At 64.1% G+C, this 18,530-nt stretch overlaps 3 protein-coding genes across 4 annotated transcripts; all 3 read right to left on the bottom strand.

The window, feature by feature from the left end:
- Positions 1-119: 119 nt before the first annotated feature.
- Positions 120-4,469, bottom strand: ALDOC (aldolase, fructose-bisphosphate C). Of its 2 annotated transcripts, XM_056506846.1 has the most exons (10): positions 4,451-4,469; positions 3,726-3,790; positions 2,685-2,807; positions 2,389-2,600; positions 2,243-2,297; positions 1,994-2,154; positions 1,503-1,586; positions 1,246-1,420; positions 966-1,165; positions 120-602 (listed from the first exon to the last, which is right to left on the bottom strand). In XM_056506846.1, the coding sequence occupies exons 3-10, from the start codon at positions 2,794-2,796 to the stop codon at positions 507-509; spliced, it is 1,095 nt and encodes a 364-aa protein (XP_056362821.1). In that variant the 5' UTR covers positions 2,797-2,807; positions 3,726-3,790; positions 4,451-4,469; the 3' UTR covers positions 120-506. The 2 variants fall into 2 exon arrangements, with proteins under 2 accessions (XP_056362821.1, XP_056362822.1); XM_056506847.1 differs by lacking the exon at positions 4,451-4,469 and having other exon boundaries at positions 3,726-3,831.
- A 1,180-nt stretch (positions 4,470-5,649) lies between these two features.
- Positions 5,650-14,521, bottom strand: SPAG5 (sperm associated antigen 5). The gene is made up of 22 exons (XM_056506881.1): positions 14,329-14,521; positions 14,028-14,129; positions 11,716-13,829; positions 11,440-11,632; positions 10,611-10,739; positions 10,208-10,327; positions 9,917-10,009; positions 9,640-9,774; positions 9,423-9,516; positions 9,246-9,339; positions 9,074-9,155; positions 8,508-8,641; positions 8,049-8,214; positions 7,724-7,898; positions 7,540-7,611; positions 7,273-7,396; positions 6,898-7,009; positions 6,615-6,695; positions 6,387-6,530; positions 6,164-6,238; positions 5,906-5,986; positions 5,650-5,824 (listed from the first exon to the last, which is right to left on the bottom strand). Exons 1-22 carry the CDS (start codon positions 14,350-14,352, stop codon positions 5,720-5,722), a joined length of 4,449 nt encoding a protein of 1,482 aa, XP_056362856.1. The 5' UTR covers positions 14,353-14,521; the 3' UTR covers positions 5,650-5,719.
- Positions 14,522-14,853: 332 nt separating this feature from the next.
- RSKR (ribosomal protein S6 kinase related) lies at positions 14,854-18,381 on the bottom strand. The gene is made up of 12 exons (XM_056506683.1): positions 18,307-18,381; positions 18,007-18,216; positions 17,296-17,379; positions 17,144-17,212; positions 16,900-16,969; positions 16,167-16,274; positions 16,001-16,041; positions 15,878-15,905; positions 15,684-15,773; positions 15,522-15,610; positions 15,342-15,452; positions 14,854-15,251 (listed from the first exon to the last, which is right to left on the bottom strand). Exons 1-12 carry the CDS (start codon positions 18,361-18,363, stop codon positions 15,030-15,032), a joined length of 1,179 nt encoding a protein of 392 aa, XP_056362658.1. The 5' UTR covers positions 18,364-18,381; the 3' UTR covers positions 14,854-15,029.
- Between the last annotated feature and the right edge of the window lie 149 nt (positions 18,382-18,530).

Here is an 18,530-nt window from a genome sequence, read left to right as displayed (position 1 = left end):
AGCACTGCTCATTGCATAAGTAAGCACAACACGCTGCCGGCGATGCCCAGATCAGGAGGGGAGGTGGGGTTGGGAAGAGCTCCCGGGTGCCTCGCGGCGAGGAAAGAGGCGGCACAGCGCTGTCTCTACCATTTATTCGTTGTTAGGCTATTTGGTACACGGGGTGCACACGGCGAACACGACACAGGCGCCCCAAGGGCGGCAGCGACCAGGACTGCAAAGCTACGGCAGGGCAGGGGCACCCCCAGGCCTCCCCTCCTGCCCCCCACGCGGCCTGCCCTCTCCCCTCACGGAGCCCCCCGGCCAAAGGGGTCCCCGGCTGGCTGCCCCCAGGGCCCGGCTGAGCCGGAGCCCTCCTTCCATCTGCGGACATCCCGCGGGGCGCTCCCCCCTTCCCCTCCCCGCGTGGCGGCTCCCCTGGGTGGCTGGGGTGGAAGCGGAGTGTGAGCGGTGGCGGGGAGGGGGCCGGGGCGGGGGCCGGGGCCGGTGGGCTGCCCGGCCGGGGCTCAGTATGCGTGGTTGGCCACGTAGAGGGACTGCCCGGCGGCCCCCGAGTCGTCCCCGCTGCCCTCGTACTTGCCCAGCGCTGCCAGCCCGTTCACCTGTGGAGAAAGGAAGGGTCAGTGGTCATGCTGAGGCGTCACTCAAGGTCCCCCAAGTCACTGGGGACACAGCCTGTAGGGTCCCCCAGTTCATGGGGACACCTGGGGAGCAGAGCCCAGAGATGTTGCCCTTGGCACCCCTCATTCCCCTATGGGAACACAGCTCTAGCTGTCCCCCCACAGAGACAGTACTGTGTCCCTTCCATGGGGACCATGGTCCTTGGCATCCCTTGTCTTAAGGAGCACAGCCATTGGTGTTTTCTCTCAGCCAGTGGGACACGCTCCTCAGCCACCCTTCCTCCCTTGGGCACACAGCCATTGGTGTCCCCACCAGCCCAGCCCTTGGCACTCCGCCCCCATCACCTCTGCACGCTTGACAAACTCCTCGGTGGCAGCTTCGGCGTTGTCCTTCTGCCCGCGCCAGGCGCTGAGCGCCGACGCCTGCAGCGCCCGCCCGTAGGAGAAGGTGAGGGCCCATGGCCGCACCAGCGGGCACGTGTTGATGGCGTTGAGGTTGATGGAAGCCTCCTCCTCACTCTGACCGCCAGACAGGAAGGTGACACCTGTGGAGAGCAGGGTTATGGCACAGGAAAGGACACAGGGTATTGCTCCCCCAGTCTCTGCCACATGCCAGGGCAGGTACCTGGCACGGCTGGGGGCACGGTGCGGCGCAGAGCGGTGACAGTGGCCATGGCAATCTCCTCTGGGCTGTACTTGGTGGGGCAGGAGTGCCCAGGGGTCACCATGTTGGGCTTCAGCAGGGTCCCCTCCAGGTAGACATGATGGTCGCTCAGCGCCTTGTAGACAGCTGCCAGCACCTGGGAAGGACAGGCAGCGTGGAGTCCCCTAGCATGGCACGGCACAGCATGGCACCCACCCTGCTGCCACCCCACCACTCACCTTCTCTGTCACATACTGGCACCTCTTGAGATCGTGGTCACCATCAGGCAGGATCTCCGGCTCCACGATGGGCACGATGCCATTCTGCAAACAGCCAAACAGGCAGAGGCCATCACAGAGATGTCCCTGGGCATCCCTCAGCCCCATGGCTACGTGGGACAATGCCCAGACCTGCTGAGCGACGCTCAGCCAGCCCCAAGGCTCAATGTCCCCCTTGGTGGTGATGGGGGGAATGCCCAAGCTGGGAGGATCAGTTCTCAGCCTTACAGAGTAATGTCCATGTTTGTGAAGTGCACATAGCAATGCCTAGCCCCATGGATTGATGCCTGACCCTATGGGGGATGCCCACGTGAGGTGTTACCCAACACAGGGGTTATGTCCAGCCGCTGGGGATGATCCCCAGGGATCATCATCACTGCACAGGCGCAGTGCTGGGCCTCACAGTGGTCACTGCCCACCCTGTGGGGCGATGGCAGCAGGCACACACGTACCTGCTGGCAGATGCTGGCGTAGCGGGCCAGGACGTTGGCGTTCTCCATGATGGCGAGCGCGGAGGGAGTGTGCTCGCTGATCTTCAGCACACAGCGCCACTTGGCAAAGTCTGCCCCGTCCTTCTTGTACTGGGCACAGCGCTCCCACAGTCCATCCAGACCTGTGGGGCAGCGTGTCAGCCCCACAGCCACAAACCCCATGGCCCCAAACCCTGGAGCCCCAAACCCCACAGCCCCTGCTACACCTACCCTGCGTGGTGGTCTCGCCATCGGTCCCAGCTAGAGGCACAACACCCTTGTCCACCTGTGGAATGAGAGGAAGGCGGCGCTGAGCCTCACCAGCACCCTCCAAGCACCCTCAGCACCCCACAAACCCAGCAGAATATGCCCCAGACCTTGATGCCCACAACGATGCCCTTGTCCTTGATCATCTGGACGAAGGGGGTGCCGTCATCAGCCTTCTGGTACATGGTCTCGTGGAAGAAGATTACGCCCCCGATGCATTTCTTCACCCGGCTGTCGGCGCTGAAGAGGATCTGGCGGTACAGCCGGCGGTTCTCCTCCGTGTTTTCCACCCCAATCTGGTTGAGGCGCTTGGCCATGCTCCCTGCAGGCACCCAGCACCCTGATCAGCCTCCATCCGGCGTGGGGAAAAGGGGTGGCGGGACAGATTTCCCCCTCCCAAACTGACCTACGGACTCATCGGCTGCCAGGATGCCCTTCCCCGGGGCCACGATCCGCAGCGCGATGTCCGACAGCTCCTTCTTCTGCTCGGCCGTCAGCGCGGGGTGTTGGTGCGTCATGGTGGCGGTGGCTGCGAGCGGACGGGGACTGAGTCACGCACCACCGGGGCGACACCCAGAAACCACACGTAGCCCCTTCCCCGGGCAGCGGGGACCCCCACCGGGCTGGCAGCCCGGCCCCACCGGTCAGGGCACGTTGTGTAAGCCTCGTGGCAGGGATCGTGGAGGATGCCGGGCAGCTCCCAGCCATTTTGGTGCCTGCCTGCCAGCCCGCCCCCAGCCCAGCCATCTTGAGGGAGCGCAGCTCCGCGGGGACCCGCGCAGGACACCAGGGGACCGGGATGGGGGTACCCCGGGGATGGGAATACCCCCCGAGGAATGGAAACAGCCCGGGCATGGGGGTACGGGGGGGGCGGAAATACTCCCGGAAAAGGGGAAAGAGAAACCCCAGGGAGGCACTACCTGAGTCTGGAGTTAGCCGGGCTTTGGGGTACCCCGGAGACGGAGATACTCCAGAGTCGGGAATATCCCGCGGGGAGGTTACGCGGGCGATGACGATAATACGGGGATGGGGATACCGGGGGGACGGAAATAGCTCGGGAATGAGCGGCGGAGCCGCCCCAGGGCGGCACAACCCGGGGATGGAAGTACCCAAAGTTTGGGGAACGCCAAGGATGGCGATACCCCGGCGCTGGCGCCATCGCGGGGCCGGTGATGCCCCCAGGAGCCGGGGCGCCCGATCCCCCGCCCGGCACCGCAGAAACTCGAGTTCCTCCAGCGCAGGAGGAGTATCCTGGGTGCCCCCAAACCCCCATTACCCCTATGCCCGAGGGTCTCTCTGCCCAGCGCGGACCGACCCCCGGGATGCCGCACGGAGATACCCGGGAGGCTCGGCGGGGCTGCCGGCTGCCACCGCCGGGACACCCCGGCTGCCCCCCGGCAGCTCCCCCCGGCCCTTCGGCTCTCCCCGACCCCCGGCTCCCCCATACCGTGTAGGGCGGCGGCGACGAGCACGGACTGCGGGCTGCGCGCTCCGGCCCCGCGGTAAATGTGGCTGCGGTGCCGCAGAGCTACGTGACCGGCGGGGCGGCACCGGGCAGGACCGGCCTCCCGCCCCGCCCCGGCCCGCCCCCGCCGCCGCCCGCGCCCCCCCGCCGGCCACAGCCCCCTCCCCCCCTTCCACGGGGGTCGTGGCCCCTCGCCGGCTACAAGCCCCTCACTCCTGGCGACCCTAAGGTGACAATCCCAGGCTGGGGACCCCTCTATATCACCCCTTTGCAACGCCTTGCTGGTGATGGGGACCCCTCCGTGCCCCCCCTGCCACCGCCCAGGGACACAGCTGAGTCACCCCTTGTCATGGGAAGGCCTCCCCCTGCCACTCAGGGACTCCATTGTGCCATCTCCAGTTGCTGCTGGAGACCCCTCTGTCCCACCACCCCTGCTTGGTTATGGGCAGGGACCTCTGACCTGCTGTGCCCCCCTGTTGCCACTATTATCCAAAAAGAGACTTTCCCTTCATCACCTCTGGGCCAAGAACCCCCTTGTGCCACCCCCAGGCTGGGGTCACTGTTACTGTTCAGGATACCCCATCGGGGTCACCTCTATGCCCAGGGGCCAGCAGCACTGAGTCCCAGACTCTCCAGGAGAGAGTGGAGACACCCACAGGAGACCAACCCCCCTAAAAAACCACCCGCAGCCGGCACAGGGACAATACCAGTGTCCCCACTCGCCCCACGGGGAAGGCTGCCAGAGCCCCGCTGTGCTGAATCCCGCCGTAAAAGGAGGCTCAGCCGCCCTGCGTGGCCATAATCCAGGGAAGGGAGCACATCTCCTACATCCCAGAGCCAGGGCCCCCCCCCACTTCCAGCCTTGCACCTCGGGAGGCTGTACCCGACCCGGCGGGGTCACAGAGCAGGGAGGGAGGCTGTGCCAGGGAGCAGAGAGCACTGCTTCCCCACGAGCCACCCACGCACCCAGGACATGCAGGCACAGCCCCAAACACCTCCATTTCCCGGGTAGATAAGTCGGTCACAGCACCCGCCCCACACAGAGAGTGCAGGGCTGTGGCAGAGGGCAGGGGAAGGTGATTTCCACCCCCCTTGGGCAGGAGAAGGAGGCCATTAAAAACCAGAGCACTTGTTGGAGTGCTGCTATTTTGGGCCACTGCAGGGGAGGGAAGGTGCCGTGTGGTCCCCATGGCGGCGGGGAGCATCCTTGGGGTCAGGAACACCGGGAGGGGGATCTCGCAGGAGCTGTCCCAGCAGGGAAGAAGGGAGGTGAGGTTGGAGCTGTGCTGGGAGCTGGGGAGCCCCTAAGGGAGCCCCCCCCTCCATGCAGCAGCAGGGACCAAGGGGGGTTGGGAGCAGGAGCTGGCAGAGCTCCCGGCGCTGGCTGAGCCATGGGATGCTGCGTGCTGGAGCCAGGCTGGGAGGGGGAAACATCCCCGTGCAACAGGCGTGTGCCCACAGCCCTGTGCTGGGGGTGCAGGATCCTGCCTCTGGAACCATCCCTGTGATGAGGTGAGGGATCCAGCCTCTGGAACAATTCCCACGCAGCAGGCTCGTGCCTGCAGCCCCAGGATGGGGTGCAGGATCCGACGAGCCCCTGCAGAGCAGGGCACAGAGGGAATCTAGGGCAGGAGGAGGAGCAGGGAGCAGGGGAGGGAAGCTGGCTCAGCCCGGGCACTCTGGCTGCTGCCGGGGCCGCAGGGTGGGAGCCTGGGGAACGCGGTCCCTGATTGAGAGCAAGCACTGGCAGAGAGAGGGGGACATGTCCCCCGCCAAGGAGAGGCCCTGGGGTGGCAGAGAGCTGTGCCCGCAGCCCCGTGACAGAACAGGAGCAACCGGCACAGGCTGGACAAGTTGTCCCCACCCATAGCACCAGGAGCTTCCTGAATGCACACAGCAGGCGGGGTAAAAGCCAACACAACTTTATTCAATAAATAATTACAACATTAACAACAGGAAAGGTTTCAGGCTACAGGCTATAGCGGCTCAGCAGCTTCCTTGCTGGCTGGCTTCAGGCCCAGGTTGCGCAGCAGGCTCTGGAGCTCCTGGCAGCCCAGGACCGCAGGGACAGTCAACAGGACCTGGGAACAGCAGCAGCAATGGTGATTGGGTTAGTGGTGTTGCAGTCGCAGCAAAGGTGAGCAGTGAACCATAAATCTCACCTCTTTTATGTTCTCCTGCATCTCCTCATGGGTCCTCAGCACTTTCTGGGTACGATGGAGTTTCATCTCCAGCCCTCGGATCTGTGGTGGTAGAAGATGCCTGTCAGGACTCTGCTCCAAACTTGGGCAGGGACCAGCCCAGAAGGGAGATGCCCATGTCAGGAGTGTTGGAACTAGGTGACCTTTATGATCCCTTCCAACCCAAACCATTCTGATTCTACAACTGGAGCCAGAGCAGCTTCTTGGGGCTCCCCATACCTGCTCCAGGTACTTGTTAGTGAGCCGTATATTCTCATTTTCTTTTTCCACAAGCATCAGCGTCAGTTTATCCACCTGCAAAAAGAGCAAGCCCTTCTGAGATCCCTGTGGGGGAAAGCTCTGGAGTGAGGGGCAGGGTGTGAGGAGGAAGGTCTGAAGAGGTCTCCTTGTCCATGGCGGGGTGACATGAGGAGCCCTCAGCCCTGCAGCTCCCCAGCCGCACCTCCTGCCGCAGCATGACCCGCTCCTGGACGTAGGCAGTGTCCACCTGGTGCTCCTTGTCCCTCATCTCCTCCCACAGCACCTTGGCCTCTGTCTCTGCACGCTGGAGCAAGCACTTCAGGTGGGACACTTCTGCCTTCAGTCTCTACAGGGAAAAAAGGGATGCTGAGAGGGGTTCTGTGGCTGGCAGCCCCGTGGGATGCTGCCCACCCATGCCCCCATCACACACCGTGACTTCCCCACTCTTGTCGATGAATTGCAACATCTTCTCTTCCTGCTGCTTCACCGCATCCTGCAGCTCCTTCTCATTCTGACAGGGAGGAAGAAGTGGGGTCAGGCAGTGCCCAGCCCTGGCCACCCCCAGCACCCCTGAGCAGCTTTTCTTATGTTTGAGGAGGTCAGACAAGCCAGGAGCACCCATGGGGCATCACCAGATTTCTCCATGTCCTAGATCAGCGCCCGTCCCAGTTCGGCTCTGCCCTGGGGTTAGCGCTGGCCCACTTCTGCCTCACCTCGAGCTTGGTCCTCAGTGCCTTGTTCAGTTTGGCAATGGTGGCAGCCTGGGTATCCACCTTCTCCTGGCTCTCAGCTGTCAGTGTCTCCAGGCGCAGCTGCAGGTCAGAGCTGGGAGAGGACAGTGGTGGGGATCACAGCCAAACACAGCACCAGGTACCAAGCCCCTTCCTGGGCATGACCCTGGGCCCATGGTGAAAGAAGACACCTAGTCCAGCCCAGCCAGCTGGAAAAAGTCCATCTAGCCATGACAGGAGAGGTCTAATCCAAGGCTGGGGCAAGAGGCAGACCCAGGCAGGGTGCCTGCAGGAAAGGCCATGCTCAGGACAGTAATAACCTGCCCAACCCTTGATGTGAGCCCATGCTGAACTCACATCTCTGTCTGCAGTGCCCTGAACTCGCTCTGCTCCAGTTCCTGGATGCGGGTGCTCAGCATGGCAAGGTTGGAGACCACAGCTCTCAGCTCCTTCACGCTCTCCAGCAGAGTGTCCTCAGGATCTGCAGGCAGGAAAGAGCCTCGTGAGCAACACAGCAGGAACATCAGCCCCAGGGTACACAAAGGAAGGCGTGCCTGCTCATCCCTCTGCACAGCAGCCCTGCAGCTTCAGAGCAGGGTCCCAGCAGGGTGACAGCCCCAATACCTGTTGGCTTTTGCACAGACCCAAGTTTGTCCTTGGCAACTGTACTCCCACTGATGGTGGTTTCATTGGCATCTGTGAGAGGAGAAGATAGTGGCTGTGCCCAGCCCTGCACATCCCCCAGCATAGGAGGGAGCAATCCCCATCCTGGGACTCCCCAAAACCCGGAGAGGGGGTCCCAGCTCACCTTTCCCTGCTGCAGCTTTCAGGACGCTGCCCACGAAGGAGCTGCTGGCGTGGTGCGGGGTGCGGCACACCGGGGTGCGGAAGGCCGGGGTCCAGGCACGGCGTGGGGTCTGCCAGCCCGGGGTCCGGGGGCCCGGGGTCCAGGCTTTGCTTCTCGATGGAGCATCACGATCATCCTTCAGAGGGGAAGGACAATACAGCACCAGAGTGCAGCTTGTGACTACCCCAGCAAGCACAGGGTCTCAAAGCCATGGCATGAAGAGCCACAGGTGTGTGACGCTGCCAGGGCCATCCTGTCATCCTTGTCCCCAGCACAGGGCTCCTACCTGCTCTTCCAGAGCAGCTTTGAGGCAGTCAGCGAGCTCCTGCAACCGCATCTTGCTCTCCATAATGTCAGTGGAGCACCAATATACTTTGTTCCTCTTTGTCTGCAAGCTGAGGAGCTCGGCCTTGGTGCTGTCCAGCTCCTTGCTGAGGGCAATCTGCTCTTCCCTGTGGGATGGCATCAGCCTCAATAGGAGCAGCATTTCCCTTCCTCAGTGTGGGATGGGGACATGCCTACCTCTCACCATGAACCAGCAGTGGTGCAAATCCCAGATTTAGGCAGCTTGCCTCACAAGATAGGATTTGCTGGCCTTCCCCACAATTTCTCCCACACCCCTGGACCACCACACTTGGCTGGAACAGCAGTGACCATGATCAAAATGTCCCCTCTGACACCCCAGGAAGGGTTTGATTTTCCAAAACTGGAGGGGTTGGAGTGGAGCTGGTGAGTGGGGCAGTACCACAGGCGTTGGTGGGTCTCCATCAGCTCCTCGTGCTGCAGGACGCGCTGCTGCAGCCTGGCCAGTGTGGAGTTCAGTCTGGCCTCCACCTCCTGCAGCTGCGTGCGGCACATTTGGTTCTCCTGATCCAGGAACTGTGAGAGGGTGGGAGGACACAGCCGTGAGCAGCCAAGCAGAGACCAGAGGGTGCTCATCAGCACCTCCAGCACAGACCCTCCCACGCCTCAGGGCGCTGTTTCTAATGGAGCAGCTTAATCCCAGCAGCCAAAACCCTACAAACCAGTTTACTGGGGACATAAGACAGGCTGAGGGACAGCTCCATGCCTGAAGGGGAAAATTATCTCCAAGAAAATTATCTCAAAGAGCTGCCCAGCCCCCTCCCTGGGAATCCCTGCCGGGCAGGATGAAAAGCTGCGCTACGTGCGGGATGTCAACCACCCTCGCAAGCTCATCCCCCCTCCGTAGGAGGGCTAATCCCGCTGCTGGCCATCTGCCAGCCTTCCCGGAGAGGCCATGATGGGGGCCAGCAGCGCGTGACGGCGCGGGCAAGGTCAGGCAGCTCCTACCTCCCGGCACTCGGCGGCCTCCCGCAGCTCCAGACACAGCTGCTTGCACTCCTGCTGCAGGGAGTTCCTCCCCTGCGCCAGCCTGAGGGGTGGGATGGGATGGGATCAGGGGGTGCTGTATTTTGGGGGCCAGAGGTGGGATGGGGCTCAGGACGTCAGGGCTCAAACTCACTGGGCCATCTCCTCCCACTGCTTCTCGTTCTCCTGCTGCAGCGCATCCCGCTCCTGCTCCGTGCTGGCCAGCTTTATTGTCACAGAGCTCAGGTCTGCGAGGGACAGAGTTATCAGCCAGGGGGGACAGGGGCAGAGGGGGTGGGGCAGCTCCAGCCCCTATGTTGCCCACCCCTACCTTTGCCCAGGCGTGAGTTAGCCACTGTCAGCTGCTGTAGCTGAGCCTCTGTGTCCTGCAGGGTCACCAAGGTCTTCTCCAGCTGGCAAGATACCTGTGCAGACACAGTGCTTGTCCTGGCATGCTCTTCCCTATGGGGTGTTCTCACACCAATGGGTGGCCCAAATCACCCTGTGCCTCAGACCCTTCATTGCACTGAGAAGAGGCACCCCTGTACCTCCTCTTTGACTTGTAGAGCTTCCTCTGCTCGTTCCCGTGTGGCAGCCAGCTCCTCCAGGCAGCTCCGCAGCTTGCCGGGCACACGCTCCAACAGGGCACGGGACTGGAACACCAGGGCTCTCATCTGCTCCCGCTGGGAAGGGAGACAGCACCAGGCAGAGCTCAGCATGGCACTGCCATGGCACTGGTGGCATTGTCCTGCTGTGTCATGGTACCCAGGGCACAGGGCACTGGCAGAGCAGCCAGGGGCTGAGCCCCCACAGGACACCCCTCACCTCCTCATCCAAGGCTCTCCTTTCCTTCTCCAGATTTTCAAAAGTGACGTCTAAGAACTGTCGGAAAGACTGTGCCTCAGCAGACAGGGATGCCTGTAGGGTAGGAGGGATGAGTCAGCACTGCTGTGGTGGAAAAGCCATATTTAATGGCCATGAAGGGAGGCAAGTACCAGCCCTGAGGATAAATTTGCAGCAGCTTTCCAGCAGCAGCACCAGGAAACCCCTGGTGCACCCAAGCCCAGGGTGTGGTGATGCCCCTGATGCAGTGTGGGGTAGCACCACACTCAGTACCTGCAGGTTGGTGGCATGGGCCAGCTGTGTGCTCAGCTCTTGCTGGGAGGCCAGGCTCTGGTCACGGGCACTGATCTCAGCACTGGCATGGGCAAAGAAAGCCTCCAGGAAGAGATATTCCTGCAGGGGAGAGGATGCTGCTCCAGCCATGCTGTCACACAAGAGGAAACTCCCAGGAGCCATCCCTGCATAAGCCTAGGACTTCTGCTTCCAGCAGGATGCAGAACGTGCCAAAAAAACATCCAGAGAGCTCCAGCACACAGCACTTCTTTCTTTTCACACTGGGATTTTCTTCCCCTGGGATGCCAGCGAGAACTTTATCCCCAGAGATGGGTAGAGATGCCCCACCAAAGGCACGAGGACAGCTGAGACTGCCTCAATCCCACAACAGCTGCCCCCTTACCTGATCCTTGGCCCGTAGGGCTTCATCCACTCGCTGCCTGATGGTATCCTGCTCTTCCAGGCAGCTCTGCCCCTTGCTGGGAGCACTCTCAAGCACAGCCTGGGACACCAGGGTCCTCTCCTGCTCCCGCTGTGGGGGGTGACAGCACCGTGAGGCACCAGGAGCAGCCACTGTGTGTGTCAACAGGTCTCCCAAAACCCAAGGGAAAGCGAAAGCAGAGGGATGTGCAGGAGCTCATCTGCTCATCCTGCAAGCTTTGAGAAGCGTCATCCGCCAGGCCCCGGAACAGGAGGCTCTGGCTGCTCCAGGTGCTCTGGGGAAGGGGCAAGGACACTGATGCTACAGCCACTGGCACAGGCAGCACTGGGCACACACATGTGCCCTGCGTGGCTGAGATCTGGCACACTCATCACCAGTGACACCCAGCTGCAGATCCCACTGCACAGCCTGCGTTTTCCTCCACAGCTTGAGGTGGAGCTGCCAGTAGATCTCTGTCCAACAGATGTCCTCTTCCCAAAGGCATCTACCAGAGTGGAGAGCGCTCCATCCTGGGGCCAGCAAGAGCTGGTCAGCCATGACACGTCCCCTCCTCCCCCCACGTGCACCAGGGATGTTTCACCCCACGAGAGTTCAAATCCAGCAGACTCAGCGGGCTGAGCCGGGCGGGATAATGCAGCACCGGGCGCGTGATGCCGTGATGCAGCAGCCGCGCTTTACTTCCACTCCACCAACCCAGACGGGGTCACCGTCTTGCCAGGGGCACAAGGACACTGTCACAGCACTGAGGCTGCAGGGGACAGGGTGGCACCACCTCGGAGAGGACTCTTACCCCTTCAGAGTGGATGGTGTCCGTCTGTGTGAGCGCATCCCTCTGCCTGGCCAGCCCCACGCTCGGCCGCAGCCGCTGGCTCTCCTGCCAGTCCCGCAGCTGCAGCGAGAGCGCTTCGATGATGATGAGGGTGCTCTCCAGTCTCCCCTCCAGCTCTGCCCGCGGCAGGGTCTTCAGCTGCTCCCGGGGACAGCTGGGGACAAAGAGAGGGGCTTAGGGCAAGGACAGCCCACAGGTGCCACAGCTCCATGCAGGGGGCATGTCCTCAATACTTACTGCCAGAGCAGGGAGTCTGTTTCTGCAGCGCTGTCCTTGGCACAGGGGACGTTTCCCCTGGATGTGTTCATGCTCCTCTCCCACACGTCCCGAGGTGTTGTGAAGGTGCCAGTGGCCACAGAGAGCACTGGGGTCATGCTGGTGCCCGTGGCCATGGTGGGCACTGGGGTCATGCTGGTCCCAAAGGCTGTGGTGGGCACTGGGGTCATGCTGGTGCCTGTGGCCATGGTGGGCACTGGGGTCGTGCTGGTGCCTGTGGCCATGGTGGGCACTGGGGTCGTGCTGGTGCCTGTGGCCATGGTGGGCACTGGGGTCGTGCTGGTGCCTGTGGCCATGGTGGGCACTGGGGTGACACTGCTGCTGGCGTCCTGCTGCAGCTTGCGGAGGGGCAGGCTGTGCCTCAGGGATTCCACCAGGAAAGAGCTGTTGAGGGTCTTCTCCAGCCACACCAGTGGCAACATCCAGGACACAGCACCCAGGGTTGATTCAGGCGAGGTGACAGGGGTGAGAGTGGCTTCTGATCCTGCAGGCTCCAACCCACTGGCCTCAATGGGAGGGAGGCCAGGTGGGCTTTGTTCTAGAGGGACAGGGGCGGGGAATTCGGCTCCCTCAGGGGTGCCTTGGCAATTCAGAGGATCAGCACTCCCATTTGCAGATGGAGGCTCAGAGGTCAGAAGGCTGCAGGAAAAGTCTGGAGGTGCTGCTCGCCACCCGTGGAAAGGAGCTTTCTGTGGAGTGGAGCTGGTGCCAGGGGGCCCTGGGGTGCAGGAGGCTGTGCTGGCATTGCCAGGGGACCCAGAGCTGCAGGGGTGTAGAGCAGAGCTGCCTGGAGAGTTTGGGTTGCAAGACACTGAGCTAATAATATTGGGGAGCCTTGGGGTGGGGCTGCCAGGGGATTCCAGGGTGCAGGGCCCCAGGACAAGGCTGCTCATAGTGCTGCCAGGGAACTCCAAGGTGCCAACCACTGGGATGGTGCTGCACAGGGAGACTGGCAGGGTACTGCTGGAGGGCTCTGGGGTGCTGGACACTGGGATGGAGCTGCGCAGGGGAACTGGAATGGTGCTGCTGGAGGGCTTGGGGGTGCTGGGCACTGAGATAGAGCTGCACAGGGGAACTGGCATGGTGCTGCTGGCTGGTTCTGGGATGCTGGTCACTGGGATGGTGCTGCAGGCTAGCTCAGGGGTGCTGGGCACCGGGATGGAGCTGCACAGGGGAACTGGAATGGTGCTGCTGGAGGCCTCTGGGGTGCTGGGCACTGGAATGGAGCTGCACACAGAGGTTGGCATGGGGCTGCTGGCTGGTTCTGGGATGCTGGTCACAGGGATAGAGCTGCACAGGGGAACTGGCATGGTGCTGCTGCAGGGCTCTGGGATGCTGGACATTGGGATGGTGCTGCAGGCTGGCTCGGGGGTGCTGGGCACCGGGATGGAGCTGCACAGGGGAACTGGAATGGTGCTGCTGGAGGCCTCCGAGGTGTTGGGCACCGGGATGGAGCTGCACACAGAGGTTGGCATAGTGCTGCTGGCTGGTTCTGGGGTGCTGGGCACTGGAATGGAGCTGCACACAGAAGTTGGCATGGTGCTGCTGGCTGGTTCTGGGGTGCTGGGCACTGGAATGGAGCTGCACACAGAAGTTGGCATGGTGCTGCTGGCTGGTTCTGGGGTGCTGGTCACTGGGATGGTGCTGCACACAGAAGCTGGCATGGTGCTGCTCGCTGGTTCTGGGGTGCTGGTCACTGGGATGGAGCTGCACACAGAGGCTGGCACAGTGGTGCTGGGAGGCTCTGGCATGCTTGGCCCCAGGACTGGACTGCACAGGGGGGCTGGCACAGTGTTGTCAGGGTGCTCTGGTGTGCTGGACACTGGGATAGAACTGCCAGAGGCCTCTGGGCTGGTGCTGCTGGAGGTCTCCAAGGCACCAGGAATAAGGGTGGCATTGCTGGGAGCCTCAGAGGTATCAGGCTTAAGAACGGGAGTCCTGAGTCCCCGGGTGGAGGTCTTGGGGGTGCTGGGGGGGCCCAGGGGAGCACTTCGGGGAGGTCCTGGGCTGCAAGGCACCGCGGTGACGCTGTTGCGGGGCCCCCGGGCGCAGGACACTGGGGAGCAGTCATGGTCCTACAGGATATTTTAGGGGGAAAGGTGGGTCAGGGCAGCCCTGCCCTTCCCGCCTGCACCCCGTTTTCCCGCCTCCCCATTTCCCTAATCCAGGAAATCTTCCCATTGCGCCAGCACCATCTACTCCCCCAGCATTCCCGGTTCCGGTACACCGCAGCCCTCCCCGTTACCCGACCCGGGTATCCTCCGCACACTGACCTTGAGCCGCAGCCGGCGGAGCAGGGGGGTCAGGCAGGTCCGGTCGGCGCCCGACTGCAGCTTCAGCTCCTGCAGCGGGGTTCGCCGCGGCCGCTTCTGCGCCTGGGGGGGACCGGGGATGACCGGCGGGAGCACCGGCAGCTCCCCCCACCACACACACACACACAGAGACACACACAGACATACCGGGAGCGCTGCGGACCGCACCGAACCCGCCGTTCCCTCGGGGACCCCCCCCGGGACTGGCCCCGCCGCCCCACCGGAACACCCAAACCGAACCCCAGCTCCGGCCCGCACTCACGGCGGGAGTCTTGGCGCGCTGCATGGCCCGGGAATGCTCCCGGCCCCGCTCCCGATGTTGATCTCTGTCTCGACTACCGCAGGCTCTGGTCCCGCTGGGTTGGGGTTGGGTTCGGGCCGGTCTCGGTGCCGGTTCCCGGTTCGGTCCCGCCGCCTCCCGCGCGCCGCCGGTTTGAAAACCACGCGCGGCTCTGATTGGCTGCGCCGCAAGCGCGTCACCCCCGCGGGGCGACCGTTGGGGCGGGGCCGCGGTGGGCGGTGGGCGGGGAAATGGGCGGGGCTATGCCCGTTGGTCACGCCCCCACGGCGCTGCCAGCACCGGGGAAACGGACGGACAGACGGACGGACGGACGGAAGGATGGGCAGCGGACCCAGCTCCTTCTGCATCGTCTGCCCCGGGGGAACCACCCCACACGACCCCCCAGACCTGCCCCAACCCCGCCCCGAGGGAGGGGGTCCAGCCCCGCGCCCCCCCCACGGTGGTCCCGCTTTCCCCGCCACGAGTCAGGGCAGCACCCGCAGCAGTGCCCGCGGCTCTCGGGTTTATTGCTCCCGCGGGGAGAGGTACAGAGTTGAGGTACCCGGGGATGAGACTGGGGGTTACCCAGGTAACCCTTGGGGGACCCGGCCCAGCAGGGTCCGACCCGCTGCCGGGGTGGGGGGATGTCCCTGAGCGATGCCGAGGGTCCCAGCCGTGGTGGCTCAGCCAGGCCAGGGCCGGTCCGGGGAGGCGGCGAGGTCGCAGTCAAAGTCGGCGAAAGTGGCGGGGTCGGGTGGGGGCTGCTCGGGGGATCGCGGGGCCACTGCCACCACCACCGGGTCCTTCTGCAGCAGGTCAGCGTCGAAGGCCACCCCGCGGAAAAAGGGGTGGCCCTTGAAGTGGTGGAGGTAGCGTAGGCGGTACAAGGGATTGTGGCACAGCAGCTGCAGACAGGGAGACGACTGTGAGAATGGAAATGCCAGCATCTAGCCCAGGGGCCAGTGAGAGCCCCAAAATCCAGGCGGGAGGGTTACCTCGGCGAGCAGCCGGGCCAACTCGGGGCTGAACTCAGGTGGGCTCTCATAGCTGCTCTGTTTGACACGTTCCAGCATGGCTACATGGTCCTCCGCTGGGGCCACAGGGAACTGGGAGAGCACAGAGTGAATTCAGGGTCTCCCTGAGGTGTCCCTGTCCCCCCACCCAGTGGTCCTTACCTTCCCACTGGCCAAGGCGAAGAGCAGGACTCCCAAGGACCACCAGTCGGCTGCGTGGCTGTAGGGCCCCCCACTCAGCACCTCTGGGGCTGTGGGGAGAGTGGGTGAGCACCTGGGGGTCTGTGCCCCCCAGCACAACCCCCCCAGCACAGACCCCCTTACCCATGTACTGCAGGGTGCCACAGATTGTGTGGGCTCGCTCACCCCACTGCAGGTATCGGGAGAGGCCAAAGTCGGTGAGCTTGAGGTGCCCTGTGGGGCCAGACACCACGTGGGAACCCGTAGAGAGAGTGTCCCCATTGACAGGGTGTCCCCAAGGATGTGGTGTCCCCAAGGCAGTGCCACCAGACTCTTACCTCTCTCATCCAGGAGGATGTTCTCCATCTGAAATGAGACAGGCACTGAGGTGGCCTCTCCATGGTGGAGGTTCAGAGACCCCCCCACCCCATCCTCCAGCCCCCAGCCCCACTGCCACCCACCTTGACATCTCTGTGCATGATGCCCAGGTCGTGGAGGTACACTGGGGACAAGACAGAGCCATCAGTGCCATGTGTCCCCTCCCACGCCTGGGGGTGGCTGACCCTGCCTGCAGGTCTCCACTGGTGGGGACAGTGGTGGCTGTCCCCAGCGTGGAGGGTCACTCACCCAGCACCAGCACCAGTTCTGCGGCGAACAGGCGGACGGTGGCCTCGGCCAAGCAGCCGGCCGTGCGCCACAGCGCGTGCAGGTCCCCGGTGCTGCAGTAGGTGCACACTGCCGGGACAGGTGACATGCCCTGGGTTAGCATGAGGGACACTGGGGTGGCACGGGCACAGGGGTGCAGAGGGGTCACTGGGGCCATGCACCGAGGCAGTGGAAGCACTGGGGTTATAAAGGCAGCAAGGTGGCACAAGCACCTGGCCCACACTGCACCAAGGTGGCACAAGCACCAATACGGGCACCAGGTTACATACTGAGGTGACATAGACATGAGTAAAGTGGCGTGGGTACACGTGAGTGACATCAGCGTCAGAGCCCTGTGGGCACTGGGAAACACACAAGCACTCGGGACCACATGAGGAACCAAAGTGACTTGGTCCCTGGGGGTCGCACAGGCACGGGGAACACACAAACTGCAGGGGCTGGGGTGACACAGCCATCAGCGCCGGGCAGGCACAGCCCTGGGGTGCTTTGCTCACCCGCACACCGGTCCCTGCCCCGCTGTGGCTTGTCCCCGCGCTGTCCCCATCGCGGCCCGGAGCCGGAGCGCGGGGATCGCCGCGGGGCAGCGCGCGGCGCGGGGGGAGCGCGCGCGTGTGCGGGGACACGTGTGCGCGCGGCGGGGACACGTGCGCGGGCGGGGGGGCCGGGGCGAGCCCGCGGGCAGATGGTCACTCACTGATGAAGAGGTGGCGCTGGCCCTGCCAGCTGTCCCCCAGCCCGTGGACGAACGGGTGCCTGACCTGTCTCTGGGGACACAAAAGCGCGCACAGAGTGAGCGGCCCCCGGGGTAGGGGGGCCACGAGGGGGTTGGGGACCCCGCTTCTGCCATCTCCCATCCGCAGCTCTCACAGCCTCCTGATGTCCCCGTGGCCGCCCTAAACCCCTTCAGGGGCTGGGGTCCCTCCTGGGCACCCCCTCACCTGGATGCTGACTTCTTCTTTGCACTGTTTGAGGGTGTCACGGCGCAGCACCTCCACTTTGGGCACAACCTGGGGCGGGGGGGCGAGGCACTGTCAGGGGGGGCACAAGGGCAGGTGGGGGTCACCCACGGACCCCAGGGGCCAGCACCCACCTTCACGGCGCAGACCTTCTCCCGCCCACAGTCCAGCACTTTGAGGATGGTCCCGAAGGAGCCTTTGGCCACGAAGCCCAGGATCTGAGGGGAGGAACAGGGGCTGAGCGCGCCATGGAGATGGATTTGGGGTGCTTAGGCTGGGGGTCCTGCAGGGGGTAAGGTGAGGGGCACAGAGCACCCAAAGCAGGCTCTGGGGAAACACCGGGACATGGAAGACACAATAGGGACCCAGCATGGGACACAGGGACACAGGGGACTGGGATACGGGGACCCCAATGCGGCAGCGGTGGATTTTGACAGAATGCACAGGACTCCTGGGAGCACACGCGGGACCTCGGTGGGATGCCGCGCTCCGGTGGGGTGCAGAGGAACCCCGGTAGAACACACCGAGACCCGGCACGGGCAGACGGCGGGGATAGAAAGGGACTCGGTGGACGCCGGTAGGATGCGCAGGAACCCGGCAGAGCGTGCGAGGGGAGCTCGGTAAGGCAGTCGGCAGTGCCGGGATGGCGGCACGGGGTGCACGGACGGCGCGGGAGGATGCTCAGGGCGCTGGGGAACCCCGGTAGAGACGTGCAGGAGCCCCGGTAGGACGAGCACGGACACAGTACAGGGTGCGAGGGGCGGGATGCACGGGGGAAGACGATCGGGGACCCCGTTCGGATGCACCGGGACCCCGCTCGGAGGGTGGGGGCTCCGGGACGGCACCTTGAGCTGCTGCTGGCGGGCGGAGGGGCGGACGGGGAACTCCGGCAGGAACAACGAGACGAGCTGCGGCAGCGGCCACCCGGGCAGCGGCGGCTCTTCGGCGGGGCCCCGCGGCGCCAAGGCGAGCCCAGGTACCGGCACCGGTACCGATACCGGCACCGACCCTGCTCGGCTCAACAGCGCCCGCACCCACGACCCCACGGCGCGGCCCTGCGGAACCGGGGACAGCGTCAGCGAGGGGACCCCGGGGCGGGAGATGCCCGGGGGGATCCCCGGGGCTGATGCCGCCGCCGCACGCACCTGGGGGGGCCGCACCGGAGCCGGGGCCGGGCCGGGGCCGCTGCTCGTAGCTCCCATCGCGGCGCCGCCCGGCCGCGCCCCGGGCCCGGTCCCCGGTAATCGCCGCCTTACATAACCCCGCCGCCCCGCCCCGCCCCGCCCGCCGCGACCACCCCCAGCCCCGGGGCTCGGCGGCGGGGCTGCCCCTCGCACGGCGACACCCACCCGTGACCGATCCCCCCCAT

The sequence above is a fragment of the Oenanthe melanoleuca genome, chromosome 19 (genome assembly GCF_029582105.1).
Source record: "Oenanthe melanoleuca isolate GR-GAL-2019-014 chromosome 19, OMel1.0, whole genome shotgun sequence".
In the NCBI taxonomy this organism is placed as follows: Eukaryota; Metazoa; Chordata; class Aves; order Passeriformes; family Muscicapidae; genus Oenanthe; species Oenanthe melanoleuca.
The sequence above is the reverse complement of the archived record's forward strand: the minus strand, read 5'-3'. Positions and strand labels throughout refer to the sequence as shown.

Excerpts from the sequence above, each read along its gene's own strand:
- RSKR (XM_056506683.1), bottom strand. The coding sequence starts at position 18,363 with ATGGGAGCTACGAGCAGCGGCCCCGGCCCGGCCCCGGCTCCGGTGCGG. Across the intron at positions 16,042-16,166 it reads AGAACTGGTGCTGGTGCTGG|TGTACCTCCACGACCTGGGC; the intron begins GTGAGTGACCCT and ends TCTTGTCCCCAG. Across the intron at positions 15,774-15,877 it reads CATCCTCCTGGATGAGAGAG|GGCACCTCAAGCTCACCGAC; the intron begins GTAAGAGTCTGG and ends CTGGCCCCACAG.
- SPAG5 (XM_056506881.1), bottom strand. The coding sequence starts at position 14,352 with ATGCAGCGCGCCAAGACTCCCGCC. Across the intron at positions 8,215-8,507 it reads GAGACCCACCAACGCCTGTG|GGAAGAGCAGATTGCCCTCA; the intron begins GTACTGCCCCAC and ends GCCATCCCACAG. Across the intron at positions 5,825-5,905 it reads TGCAGGAGAACATAAAAGAG|GTCCTGTTGACTGTCCCTGC; the intron begins GTGAGATTTATG and ends TGCTGTTCCCAG.
- ALDOC (XM_056506846.1), bottom strand. The coding sequence starts at position 2,796 with ATGACGCACCAACACCCCGCGCTGACGGCCGAGCAGAAGAAGGAGCTG. Across the intron at positions 1,421-1,502 it reads GCCAGTATGTGACAGAGAAG|GTGCTGGCAGCTGTCTACAA; the intron begins GTGAGTGGTGGG and ends TGTCCTTCCCAG. Across the intron at positions 603-965 it reads AGTTTGTCAAGCGTGCAGAG|GTGAACGGGCTGGCAGCGCT; the intron begins GTGATGGGGGCG and ends CTTTCTCCACAG.